Source organism: Ascidiella aspersa, chromosome 7, assembly GCF_963924565.1.
Source record: "Ascidiella aspersa chromosome 7, kaAscAspe10.2, whole genome shotgun sequence".
Lineage (NCBI taxonomy): Eukaryota > Metazoa > Chordata > Ascidiacea > Phlebobranchia > Ascidiidae > Ascidiella > Ascidiella aspersa.
In genome coordinates, this window is record NC_139453.1 from 26,245,292 (window position 1) to 26,272,287 (window position 26,996).

The 26,996-nt window shown below is 37.4% G+C and overlaps 1 protein-coding gene across 1 annotated transcript; it reads left to right on the plus strand.

Moving 5' to 3' along the window:
* The first annotated feature begins 3,667 nt into the window (after nucleotides 1–3,667).
* LOC146138701 (glutamyl aminopeptidase-like) lies at nucleotides 3,668–25,892 on the plus strand. Its single transcript, XM_083394654.1, has 23 exons — nucleotides 3,668–3,721; nucleotides 4,352–4,448; nucleotides 6,119–6,151; nucleotides 6,612–6,742; nucleotides 7,446–7,626; nucleotides 7,989–8,088; nucleotides 9,118–9,262; nucleotides 10,713–10,844; nucleotides 11,403–11,529; nucleotides 11,956–12,110; nucleotides 13,178–13,291; nucleotides 13,464–13,598; nucleotides 15,437–15,568; nucleotides 16,225–16,335; nucleotides 17,806–17,947; nucleotides 18,798–18,987; nucleotides 19,372–19,519; nucleotides 20,086–20,159; nucleotides 20,942–21,049; nucleotides 22,046–22,213; nucleotides 23,226–23,366; nucleotides 24,903–24,984; nucleotides 25,728–25,892. Exons 1-23 carry the CDS (start codon nucleotides 3,668–3,670, stop codon nucleotides 25,890–25,892), a joined length of 2,865 nt encoding a protein of 954 aa, XP_083250780.1.
* Nucleotides 25,893–26,996: the final 1,104 nt, after the last annotated feature.

Genomic DNA, 26,996 nt, shown 5'->3' on the forward strand with positions numbered 1-26,996 from the left:
AAACGTCTAAACGTAAACTTATCCTATTAATGTCAACTCAAGAGGGCAAACGATGTTACATAACAGAATTGTCCATGCAGCAAGCTGAACTTAGTTTGAGCAAATAGGTTGATTCTATTTTCGCCTTTAAACAACCCACATTGGCCATAAGCGCAGGCTTATTAAGCCGATTATAAATGTCCATTTCATGAAAGCATGTATAGGCGCCTGATGTGCGTTTTGTGACTTTGTCGCCGGACCCTCATGAACACTGCGTGGCCTAGAGTACAGATGTTCAACTAAAAAAAGAGGTTACGAAAACTCGTCAGCTATCAGGCGCTGTAAACATCTCTTCGTATCCGTACCTATATAGCGTGGTACGTAAAACAGCGAAGGCTCCTTAATGCGCAAATGAAGCCCGATAAAGCGCGCTCTTTCGCAATTAGCTTATCCAGTTGTTTGTTTAATGCATGCCACAATCACGCTGGCCTGGAGTGAACAGGAAGGTCGGGATAAACATGGACGGCGTCGGTCGCTCGGCAAATTTGCGCAAGTGTTCGTCGCGTTTGCTCAACGCAAAAAACAAAGGCACCTCTGATGGAGTCGGAAAGGCAAAAGTCGAGGCGCATATCTTAGGGAAATGCTGCAAGAAAAATGACGATTCCAGTGGAAATCATGCAATGATCAGTAGTCATTTATGATATCCCCGAATAGATTAAACGTAATATCCAGTTGAACTGAATTGATTTTAATGTGAAAAATACAACGTAATTTTTATTGGTCGCGGCTTGTATTTTGTCGCAGCGCTGCAAAACAGTTAAAAAAAACGCTAACAGTAGACACTTTACATGAAAGTTGTTTACCACCATTCCGAACAGTCAATAATTCAGTCATGTTTAGTTTGCTCGTTTGAAACTTCATTATTTGATTCGTAAAGCACGAAGTGCAATAATAACATAGTTATCTGTGACCTCCAAGGAATGTGATTGGAACAGGTTCCTAAATTTTATAAACATGCAGTTAGGGAAAAAAACACGCAAAGCAATCATAATTTGTGTTTACGGAAAAAGCAGTAACTTAACTTGGCCGTTCTTTAAGGGTGGGGTAGAAATCTTTAAAAAAAAAATCGCACGCCCCTGCCTGGTAGGTTTGAACACTTTGCAGGTTGACGCAAACAGCTCGTTTTATCGCGCATAACCTCGGTGAGTTAGTTCTGCAAATCATTATCTTTTCGTCATGTTGCCAGCAATGAAGGGTGGGGGGGGGGGGGGGGGCGCCGTTTGCTTGTTTGAAATAATCCCGGTCACTTAATTCGACAGAAAAAAGGGAGAAACGCTGTTGGGTGACGTCGGATCCTGAGCGCTTTTTATAGTTGAGTTTTTGCCGTTGCCGAGAGCGCGCAATTTAGATGACTCTAATCAGTTGTGAAAATTCGGTTGATTTAGTATTTATTTAGATTAACATCAGTCCTGACGTTATTGTTCTTCTCAGCTAAAACTGTCTATTCTTCAAACATAATACTAAACTGTAAAATTAAATAATATATTAGAGACGGGAAACCAAGTCAACTGAAACTTCATATAAGCAAAGTTATAACACATACTGCATATGAAATCTAAGTAAAGTTCCGTAGCGTTTTCAGTGGTAAAGTCATTTTTCATGTTGCCTTGTTTTATCTACGCGACCCAACTTCGAAATTTAGCTACGTTTGGTCTGCTAGTGTGTTTAACGATGCAAATTTTAGAAAGGGCGACAAAATAAATCAAGTTTAAAGAAAAAGCTTACCGTTGAATAATACTAGTATTCGCGAAAAACTAAAGGTTGCAATTCTTATTTGAAATGAAAGCGCTAATAATTTTAAATTCAATAAAGAGCAATATTTAGTTTTATGTCATTTGCTTAATCATTTGAAATAAAAGATAGATATAAGATATTTCAAACAAAGCAAATAAATGCGCCATCCATGTAAAAAGCCCAGCTTCCAACACTCGTTTAATGAAATCACTGTGCCACTTAGAACGCGTTTATGAATTGATATTTTACTGTAGCCATTATGCCTTATTCTGGGCGAATAAATTTATTTCACTTCAAGCGTACGTTGAGAGATATTAAGGGAATTCTTATCTTATTTAAAAGTTTTCATGCAAAGAAAGGCATATCTTCTTTTAACATTAAGAAATAGTTAGCCTTCATTGATAAAGGTTTAAGTCATCCAATCGCTAAAAATCATGTGGCCCTGTGGACAATTTGTGCTTAAAATCGATAGCTTTTTATATGCGTTTGTTGTTCGTAATATTATATCAATGGTTTATCTATTTCAGCTTAAAGGCCAAGCCATGGGCAACATTGGATAACACCCAATGGTGATAAATATTCCCGAGTTGTCAGCTAATTCGAACAATCGTTTGTAAGAATTTATTGCGGAAATCGTGGAGTTGTGCAAAGACTTTCGTTTGGCAACTTAGCAACGGATTGCCGAACAAACATTTTCCAAACGCAAAGACACGTTCAAACTTGAATCTACGACAATTGGCGAAAGGGCGAACCACATTGACTAGTTTAGTTGAGCAGACAATAATACTAATAAGCAACATTATATCTAAGCAGAGTTGTCTCATACCATAATTCCAAGACAAACGATATGATACAGCAAAATACGCAGTAATAACAAAGACTAAGACCTGTACATATAGTGGAATTAGACCTAGAACTGTTAAATTAAGTCTTAAACCATCAGAATAACATTTGGGCGGCGCTGTTTTGGCACCGGACTGTTTGCTGTTAATATGGTTCCGGATAGGCTAAAAAATTGGGTTAGGGTTTAAATGATTACAGGGGTTAGTGAGCAAGTTGGAAATGGGGTGAGGTAAAGGTTATTTCAGTCTTGTTTCATACGATTATATATAAGGTATTCTAATTTCAGGATTCTTTTTCGTTTATATGTCCTTGCCAGCTTACACACCAGCATTCAGGCAGTCGGAATACTCTGTAGCATTTTGTAAATAAATTAGCAAATTACTTCGGGTGTGAGATGATTGTTCTGTTGTCTATAGACGCTTTTATACCGTACCTCGTTCAAGTTAGTTGCTATATTGATTCTTGCTAAATGATGCAAGTGTCACTTGAAAAGAGTTATGTTTTTTTCTCGTAGGCGACTATACGTTATAATTGTGCGAGCATGTTGTTCGTGCTATGTGCCTGCAAAGTATTTTTTTCGGTATCCAGCAAATAAATTTGAGAAATATATTCAAACTTACCGCTAAAGAGGATTTTATCGTTCAGTACAAAATGATTATAATGTGTCTCCAGGACTTACAAGGTGTCAATGGCGAAAATTCCAAATGGACTGTGCTATTTCCAATCGTTTGAATGACTTTACGATTGGAAAGACTTAATACTCGTGCAGACCTGATGTAGTTTCCATGGCCAATTCTATTTATTCCACGCTTTATGTCATTTTAATACGATTTCCGTCACATAACTACAGACCACAGTCATAATTGAGGCAAGTCATTTGACTGTTCATGTGTCTCACTTATAGATACCGACTAGACTGAGCTGAAAGTTTTTTATACTCGCTTCCTAATATTTATCTATTACTTTTAAAGGCCACATCCTGTAGCCTTATCTCGTAAGGTGATCAAATATACAGTTCATATAGGACAAATTTTAGGTAAACGACGACAATATGACCGACGGGCTTGACATGGAAGGGCGAAGCGATAAAAGCAACGGATGTCCAGTGAGTAAATTGTTTGTTAAATCAAACGTTTGTTAAATTTTGATTGTTAAGTAATATTGTCTAAAAACACCGATTAATTCAAGTAGTTCTAATTGGTTGGAATTACTTTTTATAATTCGTTTTGGATGTGAGAAATATTTATTCAAAAACGGAAAGCAGCTAAAATGCAACTTAAACAGGGGACATAAAAACTTTAAGCAAAATAAACAAAAACCTGAAATCAGGAAAAAAACAAATCAGCATCGTTACGTTTCAGCCACATGCTTTAAAAACTTTCGTTTAATGTTTGTAGCTTCTTTCATGGTGTTTGAGAGTGTTTCCTTTTTTTAATTTTTAGTTACTAAGAAATGTTTTCAAGTGTGACCGGAATGCGTAAAACGTGCATATAAAGAGCTAATGAAAGATAAATAAACATAGTGTACAATGTACATACAATAGGATCTACCCCTTCTGAAGTCGTTTTGTGGTCTACGATTAAGTATTACAGTGCCCTGGGGGCCTCAATGGACGTAGACCTATAGAGGAACTAAACATTTTTATTAAAATACCCGTTTTGCAACAACGGAAAATTTTCTTTACATTAGTTTACATAAGCCTTGACTCTATTAACGTTACGCTTCGTATTGACAGAAGTGGCAGGTTTTCGTCATATGCTCACTTCTCATCGCGATTGGTCTAGCCGTGGGGCTCGGTGTCGGATTGTCCAATCAGAACTCAGTAACTCCTGGTAAGTTTATGTAGACTCCAGTAATAAGACCGAAATAAGAACAATTTTAAAGTCGGAATAAAACACAGTTCGGAATAAGACCAAAATCGGACTAATAGGCTACCTAACCCTTGTAATACCGATAATTCCTAAACCCGTCGGATTAAGACCTAAAGGACTAAAATAAAGCCTATAAAAATTGTTTACCTTACCCCAAACCCAACCCATAATCATCAACTCCCCTTATAATTTCAACACAAACCCAAGTTCTAACCCTATACTCATATCCATACAGGGTGATACAATTTGGTGCAAAAACAGTAACGCCTTAACAACGCTGTTTGATACTAGGGCGCCCGTCAACACCAAAACGGCCGATGGCCCCCGATTGTCCTGTACCCTCTCTTTACAGGTACTTTGCCATTAAGGCCTTATTCCAAAAATTCAATAATTATACTGAAGCGTTAAGGCCTTATTCAAACGATTTTTAACTTATTCTGTCGTGAATATTACTGAATATCTAGCTTTATTATGTCGTTGGTCTAATTTCTATGGTGTTATGGATTATTCTGCTTTAGATATTGATGCTTTATAGTTTTATTGTGAGTTCCCTTTGATGAATGGTCGTGCAAACGTATTTTGTGACCAATACGTCACACTGCGCATGCGCACCTGAACCAGATGCGCATATCGTAATGTTGAGTTGATGCGAAAACCTCAGCATATATGTGAAGTCAAAATTAACAAGTCAAATTCCGAGAGCCTCGTGTCATCATTATCAATGGCCAGTGTAACGTTGATCAATTTAGTGATGCCAAAAGTTTTTTTTAACGTTTTAGTTTTTTTTTTTTCTCAATAATGTTCTTAGGAGTGCTTGCAAAACAAAAAGGCTTGTTATGGGCCAAAATCATATTTGCTGAAATGATCGCAACTTACGCGTGACAATAATAATTTTTCCTTTTCATTTTATACTCGGTTAAAAACGCAATTTTGTCGCTCGATTGCACAGATAACTTAAAAAAAACAGAGTTGAGTTGGAACACTAATTGGGGCATTTTCATTCTGTGTATTTCAAATTGTAATTTTAATTATCGAAAATTTTGGCTTAATACAGTAATATTGAGAAAATTGAAGTTTCAATAATATTCCACGTTGTTTGTATTTTTTTTGGGAAAGCACTAAGACATAAACTGTTTTCCATATTTCAGCAGCAATAGACAACTTAATTTGTAATTGTAATTGATGTAATTAATTACAGTTTAATGTAATTGTAATTGTAATGTAATTGAACCAACTCTGAAGTGCTAGCTTCCCTACTTCATTCCTGTTTTCATTTTGCACATTTTTTAACCCACGTGTTTTTTAAAAGAGTCGCCATCGACAACCGTAAAACCACCACAGACAACCACTAAGCCATCTGCAACAACTGATGGAGTCATTACAACAAAACGTAAGTCCTCAATTAAAAGCAAAAAAATTCTATGAAGAATTTCAATTAACATGCTGAATATATATTCCCAAAACACTTCTCCCCGAATGTAGATTTAAAGTTAAAAGTTAAGGTAATATTTTTTCATATTTATGGAAATAAATCATGTTCAATTTCCGAAATTTTGTACAGTACAGCAAGGAATGTGTTAAATGCCTGTTGTGCACTTAAAACCAAATAACTATTTTCTGATGTTTTGCAGCCCCTATCGTCGCTACTACAGCACCTTTGCCGGGTAAGAAAAAATTATACAATATGTTTACTAATAAAGTTAAATGACATTGCTTTAAAATGGTAAATATTATTTCAAACTTTAAAACTCCAATAAAGTTATTTAATCAATTAAATAAAATGAAATATTTAAGACGTGAAGTACGTTTTTCTATTTACAGTGTAACGAAATAAATAAAAAAAAATACCACCAAGCTTGGTGAGATTGTTCTTCTCTGAAAATATCAATTAATTCTCAAAATATACAAACCAATGAAACATGCACACACATGCGTGTGGTACCAACTGAGATCTAGCCCTTCTGAAGCTGCTTTTTGACCAACGATTGCGGCTTACGTATCTTAGTACACTGAAAAGTGGCTTTTGGTGTAATCTAGAAAGGATACACTTTTATACAAAAGCCCATACCAACATAAAGTAAACGCATGTAGCATGAAAATATTCCTAATTAAATTTATCTTAAGATGTCGGACCGTGGTTGGACTACAGGCTTCCTACAACAACAGTTCCTTCCCACTATGCTCTGAAGCTACATCCCGACATGGAAACAGACCTTTACACTGGATCCAACGCGATCTCGTTGAAAATCTCGGAGGTAATGTAGCCGATGCGATACAATGTTGTTGTAACGTACAGCTGGGTTCCGCAGGACAAGTTCTTATATAGCTTCAGTCGCAGGACAAACTATAGCAGTATCTGGGCTTAAATAGCTTAAGACATATGTACTGTTACTTGGTAGTTACTTGAAGTTATAAAGTTTAGTTGCTTACCCGATTTTTAACTTTTTTCGAACTTATAGATCACAAAAAATTACAGATATGGTAATTTATACGTGCGTAAAAATGTCGCGAAAATTTCGTGGTACTTACAACCAGGGCTGTGGAGTTGGTCAAAAATAACCCGAGTCCGACTCCGGCCAAAAAAATAAACTCGAGTCCGACTCCCGAGTCCAGAGTCCGACTCCGGTCAAATGTGCGATTTTGTCCAGTCCCGAGTCCGGCCCTGACTCTACAGCCTGTATTCCGCCAATTTATGGAACTAAAATAACGGGAATATTCAGCAATCCACTTATAGGTGTGTTGTAAAATTTATTCACTCGCAATACATGGTTGGAAAATGCCCACCATATGCTATTCCACCTCTACAATTTCCAGTTGGCGGCCATTTCTTTTTTTTACGTGGTCTTACTCGAGTCCCGAGTCGGACTCCAGCAAAACAAAGTGACTCCATCGAGTACCGAGTCCCGAGTCCGACTCTGGCTCCGCAGCCCTGCTTACAACCAACGACTGATTGTTCAGGCAACGAAGTACATCTTGCTGCACGTGGACGACGAACTGAACGTCACAATGACGTCATTAAAGCTGATGTCAGCGGCGGACGACAGCGTTCTGGAGGAAATAAACATCGTGAGGGAGTTTCGACACGCCCCGTTCGAATATTTCGTCGTGGAGTCTGAAAATGAGCTGGCGCCAAACACAGGTGAAAAATAACGCACAATTTAAAAAGTTATTGTTGATTGATATATGTTTTTTTGGTATTCTGAGTACGTTGCCGAAAATAATACTTTTTGCTATGAATATAACACAAGGTTTTGTTAAAGACGTTTCCTATGGTCTTAATCGGACCCAGAAGCCATAGACACAATTTTCAAACAACAGGTGGAACAAAAATACACACAGTTTTATTACCAACACCGTTATAGTTATTATTCTTGTTTTAACGTCGTGAAGTGATTTATTTTTTCACGTTTACATTTTGGGGCATTTTTTTTCAATTTCTACAAAGCGCTCGCATCTTAAAACACGAAATGTTCAACCGCTAACGTGCTGCTTTCTTTTCAGCTGACGATTACTACCTTTACACTTTGGAGTTCCAGGGTTGGCTGATCGGTAAAATAGTTGGACTCTACAAGACTTCTTACTTGGTTGAGGGAGTGGAAAAGTAAGTCACCTAATGATGAACGAAATGTTAACTGAATTTGGGATTTAGTTTGGCGGCATTATACATTTCGGAGAATTCACAAATTTAAGACGTACCATGTCATCATACTACAAGTTACCTTAATTAACTTCATTTGATGAAAAAAAATGCGAATTAACTGTTATATATTACGTTATTTGTGCAGTGTTGTTGAACAAAACTAACATAAATTGGGTAACACGCACAAATTATAATGTATAACGCTTTGTCGCAGAACACTAAAAACAAAAGTGGGTCATTAAAGGTCGGATGGTTGTTACGTGCTTAATTAGCACTACAAAATGATCACCGGCTGCTAATTACGCCGACTGTAAATTCTAACATTCATTATTAATTTAGCGTCTTTGTTCTTAAATGTAGGGCTAGGAATTAGGTTTGATAACCCTTTCGAAACGGTGAACTCTTTAAAAGTATAAAATTGCGATAAAAGGAACACAGTTTTCAATATTGGTGGCCTAACGTCGAATAGTAAATGTGTTTTACGTGTTTTCAAACAGAATATTGCCTGCTTTTGAATACACGAAACAAGTAAGTTGAGTGAGGTCGCTTAGAAATATCTTATAACCTCCCACCTTGAGGATATAGATATGCCGACGTTGTTTCCCTTATGCGGAAATACGCCGAACGGAGGCACACCATTGTCAGACATATATATTGCCAGAAGAACCTGTTTTAAATAATTTGAGGATATAGGTGCTCATTCTATGATAAGGTTTATCCTGCCTTATTTACCAAGGTACAAGCATTGGCAAAATACAATCCAGTGTTTCCCATCTGGGACGATGTTTTGTTCTAAAATTACAAGTTTACAAAAATAATTACATTACTTTAAGGTCAAGTCATGTTTTAATGCAAATTACAACAGCGCCCTGTGATTTTACAACGATTAACATCCGAATGACCAGATGTATGAGCTAAAAACTATATCTCACATTCTTAAAAGGTATCAGATTACCAGCTTGCATAAAAACAAGAACCTCGTAATTTTAGGCACATGGTCGGCTCGGACATGGAGCCTACTGACGCCCGTAAGGCCTACCCATGCTTTGATGAGCCAGCTATGAAGATAAGATACACGACAACACTAGTCCATCTACCGGAACATGTGGCCCTGTCAAACATGGATATCAAAGAGGTGACAATTGGCTCCGATTTTCTGTTGCAAATTTATCGACAAGGCGTGGTATACTGGCTACATTGTATCGTTCGTCGAAAATTTCGGTTATATAACTTTAGCGCCTAATGTCCATTTATATTTATAGGACAACCTGCTACTTTTGTACGAAACGATGGAGCCCAAATACATCTCTAAGATGACTCTTGCGATTGATACATTAATATAGTAGTTTAAAAAATATTTGCTTACTGGACGTTTGGGCTACCTATCCAGGTTGCCTTCATCAAACATATAACAACACCACGCCCTTAAAACGACACAAAAAATAGCGTTTTTTTTACTCTTTTTTGTGTCGTTTAATTTTGCGTGGTCTTGTTACATTCCCTGATGAAGGCATTCTGGATAGGTAGCCGAAACACCGGATAAACAAATGTAGCAACAGCATATATATTATTAGTTGGAGCGCAAATCGGCCTTTGCTGTTTTAATACGGCATTTATCGCCAAACGTCTCCAAACTCAGAGTTACCGTACACACAGTGGGAAAACTCACGCAGTTTTTGGATGAATAATTTGTTTCACGCGTATTAAATAAATCCAGGTTTTTTTTAAGGTTTGGTTTGGGTGACCCCAAAGTAATTTTAAGAGACCGCAAGTGTTTTATTTAAATACCAAAAAGTTGCAAGTCCAAAATTTGGGAAACCGCTGGAGAAATTTGGGGGACTGTTTCGGTCCTCCAAAACACCTTAAAAAACGCTGAATGAATCCATACCGTTACTGTCGTAAGTTTGGGATAATGCATAAAAGAAGGTGTAAAAACTGAAAACCTGGCATTTGATGGAGTGACAGCGTAAACGTGGTCTGCTTTCACAAACAAAGGTAAAACTGTGGCTAAGGTTGTCACATTCTATTATTATCGTTGTCTTCAAACTGGCGACATAAAGTTTAAACAGTAGTTAAATGCGTTTCCTCTTAGAGATTTTCTTGAAAAACTAATTTTTGCTATAGTGAGCATTGATATATTAAATCTGAGTTTTTCACATAGCTCCCCTTGTTATTGGTCACTTAATATTTACACAGTTTGTCTGGGGCAGGGGTTCTTAAACTGGGGTCCATGGACCCCCTGGGGGTCGGTGAACTAGTTTTAGGGGGTCCATGAAGGTCTAATTAAAAAAATAGTGTATACTTAAAGTTTTGTGGCGTCAATTTATGACGTCATTTTGGAGCATTTTTTGTCTACCGGGGTCCATGCAAAGCAAAAAAAAAATTTAGGGGTTTCCGGTAAAAAAAGTTTAAGAACCCTTGGTCTAGGGTAATATTGATAGATAACTGATTCTACAATTGGGCTAGAAGTCATTTTACAAATCGTCTTTTGTTACTGCAATTTTGAGCAGTTGCACTTCTTAGAGGCAACACTGTAAGTTATTTAAGTATACTTCCAGTTAATTGCCTGTCCTTGCGTTTCGCAGAACTTTACTCGTCCAGACGGTTGGATAGAAACCACGTTCAACCCCTCGGTGCCGATGTCCACTTACCTTGGATGTTTCTGCATCGGCGAATTTACCTTCATCGAAACCGAAAGCACAAATAGAAATATTCCGGTAAAAAGATTGATACGATGCAAGAATTTGCAACCTAAATAGGTTTATGAAAATCCTTGCAATGAGATTTACAGGATTATGGGTTGGGGCCTGGGGATTAGGGGTGACCGTTGATGTCAGATCGTTACTGATACGCAGTAAAAAGTGATAGCATCGTTGCTTTTCCGATACTCCGATCAGATAAGAAATTCATTTTCGAGTTTTAGTCCTGTTTTGCTACCAACGTTAAGTTTTCTAACCTTAACGTAAGTTTCTTCGAAAATATTACTTTAAAATATGGTTCGTCGCAGAACACAGGCCTATAATAATTAACAAAAAAATACTTTTTGCACTTGTTTAAAATTTTATTTTTTCAGCAATTTACTTATTCGAATATACAGCAGTTACGACATCAAATCGGAATGCCGTCTTTTGACTAAAATATCGAATAAAATACCGATTATATCAATTAATAATCGGACGTCCCTATAGTTTAGGGAACGCTAATTCGTTACAGAATATAACTAAAACACGACTTTTATAATAAAAATACAACTATTCATTTGAACTATTGGACAGTTAAGGGTCTATATCCCGCCTCACCGTCTCCCAACCGGGCAAGCGGATTACGCCTTGGAAGTGATGAAGATCTACTTCGACTACTACGAGGACCTCTTTCAAATGAATTACTCTCTGCCCAAATGCGGTGAGGTTTTTTAACGTTAAGTTGCTGATTAAGAGATTTCGTCTTTACTTATTGATCGAAGTAAGAACGAAATATTTTTTAACTATGAACCCATTTTGAGTGTTACATTACGATGTTTTTGAGTGTTGACTTCAGGGAGTTTCACGTTAAATTGGAGATGTTAACTACTAGTCATTTTTTACCGCCATATGTTCCGATAACTCTTTACATCAATATTAGCAAAAAAGAAAAATTAAAACTTTTGTTCGTTTTTATATGTAAAATATAGCTGTAGAGACACTTTACAAACATACCAAATTATTTTTTAGTAAGTTTTTACTTGGATTAACTTCATTACTTTGGTCATGTTAAGCACCATTCTGTACCGTTAAGATTTCAATTCGCCAAATGAGGTTTTGTGATTTAGCCTTTGTCTTTTTTCGCCAGACATGATTTCCATTCCTGATTTCGGAACTGGTGCGATGGAAAACTGGGGTCTGATCACTTACAGAGAAACCAACCTCCTTTGGGACCCAAACGAATCGTCTACTTACAACAAACAGCGGGTGGCGGCGGTTGTGGCCCACGAAATGGTGCACCAGGTATAAAAGAAAAACTTAGAAGCTGACGATATTTTATTGTTTTAATATTTGATTGAGTAATTTTAACCAGGACTGCGGAGTCGGTTAAAAATAACCCGAGTTCGACACCCGAGTCCCGAGTCCGACTCCGGTCAAATGTGCTATTTTGTACAATCCCGAGTCCGGCCCGGACTCTACAGCCTGTATTTCGACAATTTACGTAACTAAAATAACGTGGATTTTTAGCAATCCACTTATAGGGTTGTCGTATAATTCATTCACTCACGTTGGAAAATCTTCCACCATATGCTATTCCACCTCTACAATTTCCAGTTGGCGGCCATATCATTTTAAAAATTTGGTACTTCGTATGCGCATGCCGGACTTGGGACTCACGTTGTTTGACGTGGTCTTACTCGAATCCCGAGTCCTACTCCAGCAAAACAAACCGACTCCTCGAGTCCCAAATCCCGAGTCCGACTCCGACTCCGCAGCCCTGCTTTTAACAGGTTTGCAGCAATCCAGGCCTTGAGTTGCCACCCATAAGGTAAAGATGCATTGTAATGTATTCGATATTACCCACACCAGGTTTAAGTTATAGGAGCTTTTGTGTTTTGCTTTGTGTTCCTTAAGTTGTCTGAGGCGAACTGATAAGGAACAGTAAAAATAGAAGCGTGATAATCCAAGCCTTAAAACATCCAATTTTTACATGGACTACTTGTCACCAAGCGAGGATCTAGCATTTTTGTTTTGTTTAAGGCATGAAGTATCTTTCAGGAATAACCTAACAGAGTTAGGTTTAAACGTGGCTTCACAAACTTTTATTTTAAAATGTGACGTCATAACGGAGTACCTTTAGAAACCAAACCGCCGTATCCGCGGTCTAGTACTTATAACAAAACAAGGAAAACTCAATATGTTTGATTTAGGCAATAATTATCCGGCTTGCCAAAATCCTTCAGTTTGAACTGAAATAGATGACTGAATCCTATGATTGCTAAAGAAAACTAAATATGTCTTGACAAATGCCGGACCATAATATTTTTTAACCTTTCATCAATATGTTAAACTCCTGTCGTACAACTTAGTGGTTCGGCAACATTGTGACGATGAAGTGGTGGGATAACATTTGGCTCAACGAGGCATTTGCCTCCTTCCTGGAATACTTGGGAGAAGAAGTGGCCGAACCCACGTGGAACATCGTAAGTGCGATCATAGAATAATAATGTCCCTAATATTTTGCAAGCATTCTATGATAAATGTTGCACAAACTTATTCATTACAATTTTTACCGTTAATGATAACTTTAATTGTAAGCAAACCTAAAACAACTAAATACATAACCGTTCGTTATGGTATGCATTTTTTTTTAAGTGGGGGCATTTTCTTGTCGACGACCTGCAGCCAGTGATGCGTATCGACTCGGTTGTTACGTCACATCCAATTGTTGCCCCGGTGGAAAGCCCAAGTGAAATTACGTCACTGTTCGACTCCATCTCCTACCAAAAGGTGAGACCTGCTATTTCACGCTTATAACGCGAGTATCTTCACGCTTATAATGCGAGTGACGTTTAGCCACGACATTGTTTGGTTGAAGTCGTAGTTTGTTTCCATTAGTAATGATATTCATGAAGATTGACAAAACACACAACTGAAGTGTTGACTACAGTGCAACGATTCTTAACTATGGGTTGCGAAGCTCTTTGGGGTGGGGCGCGCACTTTTAACCGGGATATTTTAATTTTGCTTAGGGTTAATTAATACAAGCTACAACCTGTTTGAACATACAATTCATTTTGTTTATGGCTATAAGATTTTAAAATAACGTTTTTACAAATTCCTGCATACAAGTATTGTAGCTTATATTCAAGTCTATAATTATGGTAATCGTTTTTTTGTTGTTAACGTATTAAACCGCTTAGTTAAGTGGGACGCAAGTTTAAAATAGTTGACAAGTACTCAACTAGACTAGAGGATAAAAAATAGCACCAAATGGGCAATAACATACTAATCAACGACTCTTTGTTTAACACGCCTTGGCTAAACTGTAATTTAAAGCTGTATACTAAGACAATCCACCCGAATTGAACATAACAATAAACAAAACAGAAATGTGTGACGTATAACGTGTACTAAACGAACACGCCTTGCAACGAACGTTGCCAAGCGACAACGGTGCTTCTGCGCATGCGCACAAGGAGCCCCAGTCATGCCTTAATCACAAACGCTTCGATAACGGAAGAATGTTTGCCATCACGAATCCGTCAGTTGTCCTACAATTAAGCGCCCATGTATGCTGACGCTTTTTTGTTTGGTGGCGGTGGGAGCGACTCCGTGCGATAATGCGGAAAACAAATGCGTCACCGCAAATATTTGCAAGTCAAAAGGACGCCTGCGGCTGCGCGAACACGGAACCCTGGCAAACGCACAAACAACGGTAGTTCGCATTAAACGTGAACGGGCTTGTACGCCGTTGCACCACTGTTAACCACAAAGATAAGCAACCCTGCATGTTGACGCGTTTTCTCCCTTTGTCAGTGGTTCTCTTTTGACCTGACTGCCTGCTTTGTTTCCTTACAATTGCTTCCTTGAAATAATGGACGACCCAATCATTTTTTTAAACGGTTACGGAACAACTATTTCTTTGGCATTCGACTTTGTACCGATGCAGGATATGTTTATTGCACAAAAGCTTGCAAACATGATAGCGTCTTGGCAAATCAACGAGTGGAATGCCCTTTTTGCATTTAGTCAGTAGTTCTCTTTTGACCTGACTGCCTCCTTTGTGTTCTTGAAATAATAGACGACCTAATCAAGTTTTAAACGGTCATGGCCCTACATTTTTTAAACGGTTACGGTACAACTATTGTTTTATCATTTGACTCTGTACCGATACAGATTATATTTACTGCACGCAAGCTGTCAAATAATGATTAGTTTCATTGCGAATCAACGAGAAGAATGTTCCTGGCTGATATAGTTTATCAGATTATTAAAAAATACTAATGAATTTACGAATTAAAAATCACATTTACCTGAAAGATGATACAAGCTTGTATCGAAACGTCCTACTCAAGATGATGTCGAACTCCTCAATTGAAAGTGGGTGGGTTGAGTTCAGTTGCCTATACTTCGCTTCAATTAATTCATTTATTTTGTTTTTAAAAACGAACAAATTTTTTTTCGAGAGGCCCTATATCTTTTATTTATTTTTTACATATTTTTGTTAAATTTTCCTTACTTTTTGTACATAAGCATTCGAAAATAAAAGTTCCGCTTGGATACAGAGTTAAACTTCTGACCTCTGAAAGATAATTTGTGTTTGTAACTTTCTGCTTTTTTGACAGGGCTCCTCAGTTTTACGAATGATGCGCGATATCTTGGGTCACGAACACTTTATCGGCGGTATCAACCAATATCTGAAGAACCATGCCTTCGGAAATGCGGACGAAATGGACCTCTGGAATGGTGTTCAGCAGGTAATGCATTTGTAACCAACACAAGCTATTAATTTAAGTACTTTTTCGGTCGATTTAGGTTAAAAGATAGAAAATATTTTCCGATTTGTTAAGAAACATTTCCGATTGGTTTAACCATCGCTGACGGGATGTGAGGAACTTAAGCCCATACAGCAGTAGAGAGAAACTCTTTGGGCAATACTTTCTTTAATCTTCACCATGTTAAACACAAATAAAATTCTAAAAATTATCCAACTTCTCTATGGGCTTTGCTATTAATTCTACGACTACAGTAACTATACAACCACCACCAATCAATATGCTCCAAAGTTTGTGTGTCATATTTTTTATTTGGGCGGACCTTGTGTATTTTAGTGTAGTTTCAACTTGTGACTAGAGGGCGGAGTAAGGTACACGTTTAAGGTACTCAACTTGGCCGCTTATATTTTATACTTTATCGTGTACTTTTAACAAAATTAGTTTGGGACGGCGCGTGTAGATTGAAATTTGTCAAAATTAATTCCGAAAATCCAGCAAAAAGCTCCCTTTTACTTAATTTGTCGATTCCGCTATATTCGGATCTCTAGTAGTGATTTTTGATGTTGCTGTATTTCATTACATGCCTTTTGGCAATATTCATAGATACTTGGACGGCTCATTATTATCTTTTTGTACAGTATTTGGACAGTGTGGGAGTGGCGATCAACATCACAGAGACCATGGACCCGTGGATCAGGCAAATGGGATTTCCGGTCATCAACGTTGACGACTCCAACATAGCCACTCAGGTTGATTGCACTATTCCCGTTGAGGACATTAAACTGTAAAAAGCGCCTATTTAAATCCTACCTGTCTATACTCATTTAGATCAGCGTTAACAGTAGAATTGATTTGCCGAAAGGATGAAAAATTTTCTTCGCGGAATGTATGAAAAATGTCACATGACGTCATAAGGTAACGTCATAACAATTCGTCTAACACGTAACCTTATAGGAAACATGAAGTACCTTATAGGAAACATGAAGTACACAAATATGCAACTGTAATCTCGATTTAAATACATCCAAGGATATGATAGGATGCCCTGGTTAAAAAGAACATCTTTGTTTACCAGTGAGGCGTACTTGCAAAAATAAGTTGACCGGAAAGCGGCAGCGGCAATAATTTGAGTTAGTTTCACCACTGATTTTAATTTATTAAAACAAAACTTGGCCCTAAATCGAATTGCCTAGACCAATAATTCGTCACGCTCATAACTTGCAACTTTTTCTATGGATGGGGATGGCAACAAGGAATGACTTAGGCAAAAACTCTGAAAATCATAAAAAAATGATTTAGGCAATTTGGTTATGTATATATATGACTATTTTCTGTGCGCGCCTGTTATGCAACGAATGGAAAATTACGATGAACAACAGTTTGGATTGCATAAACTGCACTGGCAGCCCATGCAGTTGATAACCGCTGAACTTTGAACGTACTTATCCTTGATAAACATGTTTCAGCCTATCCGCAACCAGTTCTTATCTCAATCGGGCAAAACCGGGGTTTCATTGCTAAATTGTGGTATGTGATGCAGACGGGTAAATATTTGCTGCTATTAGTTAACGTGCGGTGTGTGCATGTCCAACAATATGCTGCTTTGTTTGACAATTTTCCTTCCCACGTAATGCACTTACGTTAAACAAACTATATTGACGCCATAACGCATTGCCGGACAAACAAACAGGAACGTTGAGCCTTTTGTCAATGGAAAATTTTGTAGCAAGCCAAAGTCTACATTGATTACAAAAAACTTCCATGCTTCTTACATTGTAAATATTTAGCTCACTAATGCAAATTGCTAAATCGTCGATTACAATATCATACAAAAGAACACAGTGCTAGCCGTCTGGATCTTGATTTGATAAATTGCGCCTATAATTATTATAAAAACTTAACTCAAGTCAAGCCAAGCTATTTTTCACAAAATACTTAAGTCAAGTCAAGTTAAGTAAATTTGCGCAAAATAATTAAGTAACGTCAAGTCATTTAGAAACATTGACTCAAGTGCACTAAAGTCAATAACCTAACCTATACAGTACCTTAACATAATATTATGTCATTAATAACTTTACATTTGTGCTGTGTGCTGTGTGCAGGCTTAACATTTAATAAACATTTTTTTTGCATTATCTCCTATTCAATCTCTATAAACCAGTGTTCCTCAAATCTCTTAAAACCAGTGCTTCGCTTTATAAACGTTAAAATTTTAACAGCAACATTTCCTAACGGACCCCAACGCCAACCTTGATGCACTTCCTTCTTCTCCTTATGGCTACTCTTGGAACGTCGATGTAAACCACTTCAGCCAAGATAACTCAACGGTTATTAGACAAACTCTGGATATAACGGCTGTCAGTAAGTTTAACAGGAGATTTACATGGCATATTTGGCATAACTCCACTTTCGTTATTTGATAAACTCTCAATATATTTCTTAGTGTATAAACTGTTGCTACATTAATAAAAAAGTTTCTCTGCTTTTTACGTTGTTTTAAACTTTTCGACTTTTTACAAAGGTCGCCTTCTTCAGGGTGAATGACACCCAATGCTCGTACGAGCAATTCATAGCAAAACATTTTGCTTACCTATGATATACATAATATAGTTTAGGTGTAGCCAACTTATGTTTGATTGCGAACGACCTAAATATTTTTAGAGACTCGCGATCGACTGGTTCGGTAAAAAAGGTCACAAGAATATTTATTAAACATTTTGAGCGGTAATTGCATTCCAAGTAAGCGATGGAGGTTAATTTGTTAAACTCAAGAACGCTTTATTAGGTTGTCTAGACCAGTGTTTGTTAAACAGGTGAACGGTTCACCCCAGGGTGAATAATTTTTTTTGCAGGGGTGAACCAACCAAAAGGGGTAAATAAGGGTGAACCGTCAGCAATGGATGATAACTTACGAAAAACCTAAGTAGTGTTATGTTGTTATATATAGACGAGATAGTTTTATCATATCATGAGACAAGGGTGAATGAAATCTAGAGATAGGTGCTAGGGGTGAACAAAACTAAAAAAGTTTAAGAAGCACTGGTCGAAACAACAAAACGTCATTTTAATGATCCGCTCGTGTGCGACAGCTACTGTAATGACGTAACACATATTCGACGCGATCGATCAGGTGAAATGTGGTGATTGATGTGTTGGCTACTCCTGCTTGATCACAATAGTATAAAACCTCATAGTCGATTAATCTTTAAAGGCATGGCGCTCAATACTGCTGTGACCGCTGGAAACTGGATCAAAGTCAATCCGGAAGAGATCGGTTACTACAGAGTCAACTACGACGTAAGCATGTGGACTCTTATCGGCGAACAACTGTTGAGCAACTTCAGCCACTTTAGCGAAGCTGACCGATCGAATCTTATCGACGACGGATTCAACCTGGCCGCGTAAATACTACCGTTGATTACCTATTAGCGTAAATTAAAAAAAAGCTTTTCTGCAAATAAAATCGTGTTTGTTTAAAAGAGTAAACCCGAACCGTTTTAAAATGTTGGTTAATGGACTAATTCTGCATGAATATAAGTCACCGATGTGATTTTGATTAAGAAATTTTTTGCGCAAACCTTACAAAAACATTATCGTTTAAAGTTCAAATATTTTTACAAACAAAACCGTTTCGATTTTTGTTTTTTGCTTTTTATTTAAAAAAAGGTTTAGGGCACTTACCTGGTGCAACTATCACACAACAAATCAACGAAACTTCCTTGTCTATTACACACTTTTCTCACAAATTAAGCTGTCCTTAACCAGTGTATTCAATCTACCTATAGTGCCAAACAGCTGTCCTACACAAAAGCGCTTGACCTCACCCGATACTTGGAAGATGAAAGAAGTTTCTTTGTGTGGGATTCTTTCTCTTCCGGAAGTTCCTACATAAGGGTCATGATGGAGAATTCGGAGTACTATGGAGATTTTAAGGTTTTTTCATAAAAAGATAAAATTGCATAAAAATCAAAAGTTTCTCTCGAGGTATTTATGCAAGCCTACTTACAACGATTCTCGCCTAACCTGAGGATTTGTGAGGTTTATTTTTGGTAACAGATGCGAAAGCACCCAACTGTTTTATTTAGGCAGGTAAGGATGTATGCATAATTGCTTTCATATAGAAAAATGATAAAATTGACGAAAAATCAAAAATTTCTCTCGAGGTATTTATGTATACTAATAGCGTTTCTTGCATAACCTAAGGATTTATGAGGTTAACTTTTTGTGACAAATAAAAAATTGTAAAGCACCCAACTGTTTTATCTAAGTATGTAAGAATGTGTATAATTGCTTTCATCAAATCATTTGCAATGGTACCTCTGCCAAAACATCATTATAGGAGTTAAAAGTTTCACAAAAATAAACTTAAGCAAAACACCACTCTCTGTAATCATAGCGATCCTAAAATCGGCCAGTAAGTAATCATTGTTTTCACCCCAAAATGTTTGATTTTACCCAAAAAATACCCTAGCACCAACTCAATTTGTTGATTTTTTCAGACATATTATCTGCAAAAAGTGAAGCCTACCGCCGACGAACTTGGATGGAATGTGACCGGGACTCACAACGAAAAGTAAGTCGGTACCAAACGCTACAATACTAGATTTCTCACAAATACCCTTTATAATATTCTTCATCTTACAAGATTAAGTGGTCTCGCCAGGCCCAGAGTATTACCAGTGTTGGGTTTACGGGTCCCAAGTCACATTTATCAACGAATATAGAAATGTGGTGGGTCGATCATGTTTTGCGAAAAAAACTGTTTTGATGGTACGCCTTATAGTGAATAACCTACTATATGACTTTATAGTGAATAGCCTACTATATGGTCAATTTGCGAGGTGCCTTAGTTTTCCAACAAAAAAACTTTAGCGTAATACCATATGGCAGGGCTGGGTAACTTAAGGCCCGCAGGCCAGATCCGGCCCAACAACGCAATTTAACCGGCCCGCTACTAATTTCACAAACCGGGCACGAGGTCATTCCTCATATTTGTTAGCCATTTTAACTATATCCAAAGACAATTTTCCGCTTTCCGTAATTCTAGTTCCTTAATCGAGTGTAAATTGCAAAATAAGGTTTATCCCTGATTAACAGTCGTTGCAGTTGTAATAACATGCGTGTAGTCTACACAGTTAACATTTAACGGCCAGCAAAGACCTTTCTGAGAATTGTTTTGGCCCGCGACTAGCCAAATGTTTCCACCCCTGCCATATGGCTTCAAAAGACGTCATGAAATTTAACAATGTTTCCTAAAATCTTAACTTAAGTAACTCGCAAAAAGTTATTTACCAAAAGACCACAGATGACATCAGAACTTCAAGTAGCTTAATATACCTTGATGTTACTTTCCAGGCTCACTCGTACAGTCACCCTTGGTTTAGCTCTGCGTTTTGATGACACCGAAAACATTCTCGAAGCAACCAGTCTTTTTAGTCAGTGGATAACCAACGAAACCTTTTAGTAAGTGACGTTTATTAAATTTTAAAGGAGCCTTGACGCTACTGTACTATGTTCGTTTGTATAAACCTTGCTCACCCCAATATGATCGTCTACTAATTAGTTGATTCCTTAAAACAAGACGCATTTCTGAAGCCCTACCATGATGAGCCTATTTCCTAAAATTTGCATCACATTAACCGACTTTTAGATTTAAACTTTAAGATTAGGCGTTTAAGATTTAAACTCGCTTTTAAACTTCTGTTACCACTAACTAGGAATGTCTGATAATATCGGACCGAGGTCGACACCCAAGGCCATGTGGTAGCAACGGTACTCGTCCGATAGTGCGGTGGTATCGGTACCCATCCGATATTAAAGTAATATATGAATTTCAGCCGTGATTTACACTCCAAAGCAGCGATTTGTTCTGAAAGGTAGATTTATCAAAAAATAGTAGGTTACCAGCTGGTTGTACATAATTCATTAACACTAAACACAATTGTGGTCAAAAATTCTGAAAGAATATCCCCACTCCGATCCGATATTATCGGACATCAATACTTGCGACCGACTGAGTCGGTTTAAAATAACTCGAGTCTAATTCCGGCTGAATAAATTTTGTCGAGTCCGACTCTGACTCTAAAGCAAGCTTTTTTCACACATTTACGCAATTAAAATAATGTGGATATTAAGCAATCCACACATAGAGGTGTCATATAACTGATGCACCCACAATACACGGTTTGACTTGCTATAACACTTTTACAATTTACAGTTGGCTGCCTTATCAGTTTCTAAATTTGGTAATGGCTGCCTTATGGCTGCCTTATCAGTTTTTAAAAAACATTCGCCTGCGCACGTCGGACTCGGGACTCGGGTAGTTTCATGTAGTCTTACTCGAGGCCCGAGTCCGACTCTAACAAAACAAACCGACTCCGTCGAGTCCAAAGTCCCACTCCGCAAACCTGGTTGTCAGCCCCGTCAGCAAAACCCATTTTACACCTTTACTCGCCACAGCATTCACCCGGACGTCCGTCAGCTGGTTTACCGTTACGGAATCGCAGCCAGCGGAGAGGCGGAGTGGAACATCACCCTGGACCGCTACATCAAGCAAGAGGTGGCTGGTGAACGAACTAATCTGCTTCGAGGTCTCACCTCAACCGAAGACGTGTCGTTGCTGGACAGGTGATCTTTTTGTTTTGGGTTTTTAAGAAATTGTTTAAGCTTGTTTTGCTTTTTAAAATCCTTTTATCTTAACACGTTCTATCTTAGAGAGCGTATCTCTATGGAATCCGAAAACCATTGAAAGCAGGTTTTTGAATGTCGATCACTGTAGCGCTGACGCGTATATACACAAATAAAAGTCAAAACAGGGTCAGACATTTTGTTAAAGGAATATATATATCGAACTGATGATGGCATTTCTGGTTTTACTCAGGTTTTTAAACTTTGAGTTTTATTTGTTTCTATATAAGAGCGCCTGGTCAAATAATTTATAGAAAGTAAGGCCAACATTTTCTCACCAAGATAGAAACAAAACTTTACCAGGTGTAACCAACGGAAAACATTACTATTCTGGATAATTTACCTCCCAGCAATAGAATTATATCGCAAATGCTCCTTTCAAGACAAATATGGAACTCCATGTTTAATAATTTATTCTAAAATCCTATATTTTTCGGCCAAAATTAACAGTTCGAAATGGCGTTGTTATGAAGGTCAAATAAGATAAAAAAAGGTAAAATGGATATGATCTTTAGGCTATAAGATCGAAATTTGCGTTTGCGTTACAAAGCATATTGCTGATTACATTTTAAGTGATAGTTTCTAAAAAAAAAAATTTTTTCAAATAGAAAAGTCAACGCTAGATCAAACACATGACTGTCATTGCGCAAATTTAGTATTTACTAATGTAAATTAGTAAGGTATTGGATCGAAACGACACCTCTCCAGTAACGGACGTGTACTGAAAATATCACTTGTCATCAGGTATCAACTCGAGCCCGGCATTATTGGATATTCCCACGAATATCTCCAAAGCAAATTAATAAGTTTTATAAACAGTGTTTTTTATCGAAGATTCGCATCACCTCTAAATAAATAAGCCACAACAGGATAGCCCAGTTCACATTGCAAAGTAGTATAATAGCGCACTGGTTTGTTTTCGCGATAATATACTATAAATATTGTGTCCTAGAATGCTGGAATACACAAGAAACCCCGACGTTATCAAATCGCAAGACGTCTTCACTTGTCTCCAGTACATTTCCTACACGCCAACGGGAAACAGAATGTCTTTTAACTGGGTTCAGCTCAACTGGGAATATCTCGTCGACAGGTAAGTCTATTCATTAAAGCACTACTACCATGTATAGAAATACAACTAATTACGTTAAGAAATTTTGTGAAAATTTTGGGAAATGTGCTGCCATTTCAAATACAAGATGCACATAATATCCAAGTATGTACCAAAAATGCTGGTGCAAAGCCGTACAAATACATACATGATGTATTTAATTAGGAACTAATTGTCAAGTGTTGTCTAAATAGATTAACGTCAAGTTTATAAATATTGCTAAACGTGGCTATAGCATAGTGTAGACTAGGGTTTCCCAAACTTGTTTGGACCACGGACCACTATTTGTAAATCTGTTTTTTCGCGGACCTCTATACAAAGCAAAAACTAAATAAAACCAAATTTTATATATTTACAAAACTGACAACATCAATGGGGGACTTCCCTCTACTTAAATCATCAATTCATCATAAGTTCAATGCGCAACAAGTAAGATTTACGATACTGGATAGCAAAAGCTTTTGAAATCACTAAGTTGTGAATAACTGCGGCAATTTAATTAGCTTTGAAAGAGTACACATACTGTAGAACAGTTGTCGGCACCTTTTTCTAGTCGTGGGCCAAAACCAAACTCAGAAAGGTCTCTGCGGGCCGCACAAAATGTTAACTAAGAATTATGTTACTAAAATGTTAGAACAACTGTTAATCAGGCGAGCTTCGGATATGTTTTTGCTCTTAAAAAAAGCGTTTAGTTGCTTTTAAGGAGGCAGTAAGTGTTGACGCAAAGCGGGACAAAAAGCGTTTGTTTGGTTTAAAATTCGAGTCCACACGTCGTTATTCATATTGAAAAGTGTAGTAAAACCACTTTGAGAAAACGCGATACCCTTAATGGTTAATATAGTTCAGTGTGCATTAAGGTATTTAAGTTGGAGTGCACCTGGCGAGCGAAGCGAGCGCGATTTTTTTGGGGGGTATACCGGCATTCTTTCAAATTTCTTGCAAGTTTTTATTACATTTCAAAAATAAAAATTAAAAATGTATGTCCAATATTTTTGAATACGTTTTCCGTTTGTACGCGACGCACTTTGGCACTTGGCAGTCAGTCTTCCACAGCGCAAGAAGCTCTATTCTAGTTCAAATCAAACCTGATGAATAAAGATCGTTAACGCTAGGCGCGAAATTTTTTCGCACTTACATAGTTAAAAAGTATGAGAAATGGACTCGGTCTAGTTTGTCAAAGAGGCTGCGGGTCGGATAAGTTACATACGCAGGCCACCAGTGTAGTCGTCGCGAACCACCAATGGTCCGCGGACCACAGTTTGGGAAACCCTGGTGTAGATCAAATGTCATTGTTTAAAAGTTTTAAACAAACAAAAAACGAAAAAACGCAATTAATTAGTAAAAATAGGACATTTTTATGTTGCGGTTGACTTAAGCTGTATGACAACTGTAAAATTCTGAATATGCAAGCCATGGTAGTTGCAAACTCTCACCTTTACTTTGCCCTATAACCAGAAAACGTGAAGTTTTTCTAATTTTTCTGTCTACAAAACTACATCCAGATATTATTTTTCAAAGATTCAGCATCGAAGACCGTAACCTTGGTCGCTTGGTTCCCAACATGGTTTCAGACTACAACAACGAACTACAGCTATGGGAGGTAAAAGCTATCAAATTGCTTGAAACAATTGTCTTTATATTAATGTTTGCCACAAAGACGATTATCCGTCTATTCGCATTTTAAGGTTACAGAATACAGGTATATTCCTTTACGTTTTAGTCAAGTAACTATATAAATGCAGTTAATTTCACTCAGTGTATTAAAAATAGTTCCAGTCTAGTATTTTTGCATAAAAAACAAGGCGAGTCCCAGTCCAAGTCATCGGTTGCCCAAGTCAAGTCATTATTAGAGCAAGTCGATTCCAAGTTGGCCCTTGTCATGAATATAAAGCGTTAAACTAACAAAATTGGTAAACTCGTCCGCGAATCAGCAATAACTCAACAAAAAGTAACAAAATTGCAACATATAGTTTTATGTTCAACAATTAAGATCTATAACCCAATTTTGTAAAAAAAAATGCTTAATGAAAACACTTTATTTCAATCCAAGTCATTTGTCTAAAATACTTAAGTCAAGTCAAGTCAAGTCATTTGTCCAAAAGACCTAAGTCAAGTCAAGTCATTTTAAAACAGTGATTTAAGTGTAAGTAAGTCAAGTTATATTATGTCATATTTTGTCAAGCGAAAAATACCGAACCTTTTATAATCTGCGCTTACTCGATAATCGGTCAGTATAATTGGCTTCTTACAAGCCTTTCAAAGTACAGTGATATTAACGTAAATGTTAACGAACAAACCAAAAGAACCGAATCATCAAGCACTTGTCTCTTGCGCCCCCTGCAGGTCGAAGCATTCTACGAGCGCTATCCGGAAGCTGGCGCTGGAGAGAGCCCGAGAGCGAACTCACTGAACGAGATAAAAACTAACATCAACTGGATGGCGGAAAATCAAGATACGATCGGAAACTGGATTCAGAAGCAACTGGCAATGACAACTCCTTCCCCATAACTATACCTAACCTAACTTAACAGTTTTGACCCGAAACTTTTCACCCCACTATAGTCCTGAACCCCCATCAATACCTAACCCGTTACTTTTGGCCCCAGCCTTACCCTGTCCACAACTCTTGTACTCTCAACTCCTTCACATATTTCATCCCTTTACGCATAAGCGCTGATATCTGTAGTGTCATTCAAAAAGGTGTCCAATTAATTTTAGTTCCAGCTGATGCCAACGCTAATGCAGTAAATCGCCGTTTTGTCCACTTTACATTCGTTGCCACCGCCTCACTCCGTTTTCGTGAAAATATATTTCTTCAACGCTCTTACGCATGTTTCATTCAACCAATAGATTTTTTTGTGAAAGAGTTCCACTATAAAATAGACATCGTATGCGCACAGGCTCAGATTATTTTTTTATAGAAATTTTGACGGTTTTTATTAGCAGCGTTTGTAGAACTTTATTCCTGTGCAATTCTCTCGTAATTATGCATTTTTGCGTCTCTCAAAAGGATTTCATTCGTTTTCGCGGGCATTATTTTATTGCTGAAAGTTTTTACGATGAAACGATGAGAGCAAAAAATAACCGTCCCTTGCAAATTTAGGCCGTTTAGCAATTTTTACCGTTTTAAAATCGTTTACAGTTCCTTAATTCATAAAGCGTTTTGGTTGTTGTTTTGAAAAGCATTTATGCAAAAATAAAGTGCTGTGGCTAACGTCGTGGGTTTCTTTTTGCTTATACCAAGTCAATCGTAAATCGTTAATGGTAGTTGAAAGTAACCAAGAATATCCAGTGATTAAAATGCTAATTAGCTGAAGGGGTTAATAAACAGTGCTGTATGAAAACAATGTGTGACGGCCACTCAACAAACCAACGTTTCGATAAAGTTAAAGTTTCTACTCCGGCAAATGATGGGTAAAAAAAAAAAGCATTAGGTGGTAATTATTAACAAGCGATTAATTGGGAAATTTATGGCACAAAAGCCACCTGTATTTAAGAGCCACTTTGTTGGAGCATTTTTGCTGGAAAACGTGATAAACGTACTGTCGTCTATACGTAAGTGATTCTTGCGAAACAGTAAAAATGCAAATATTCTTTCACGAACCGGTAACC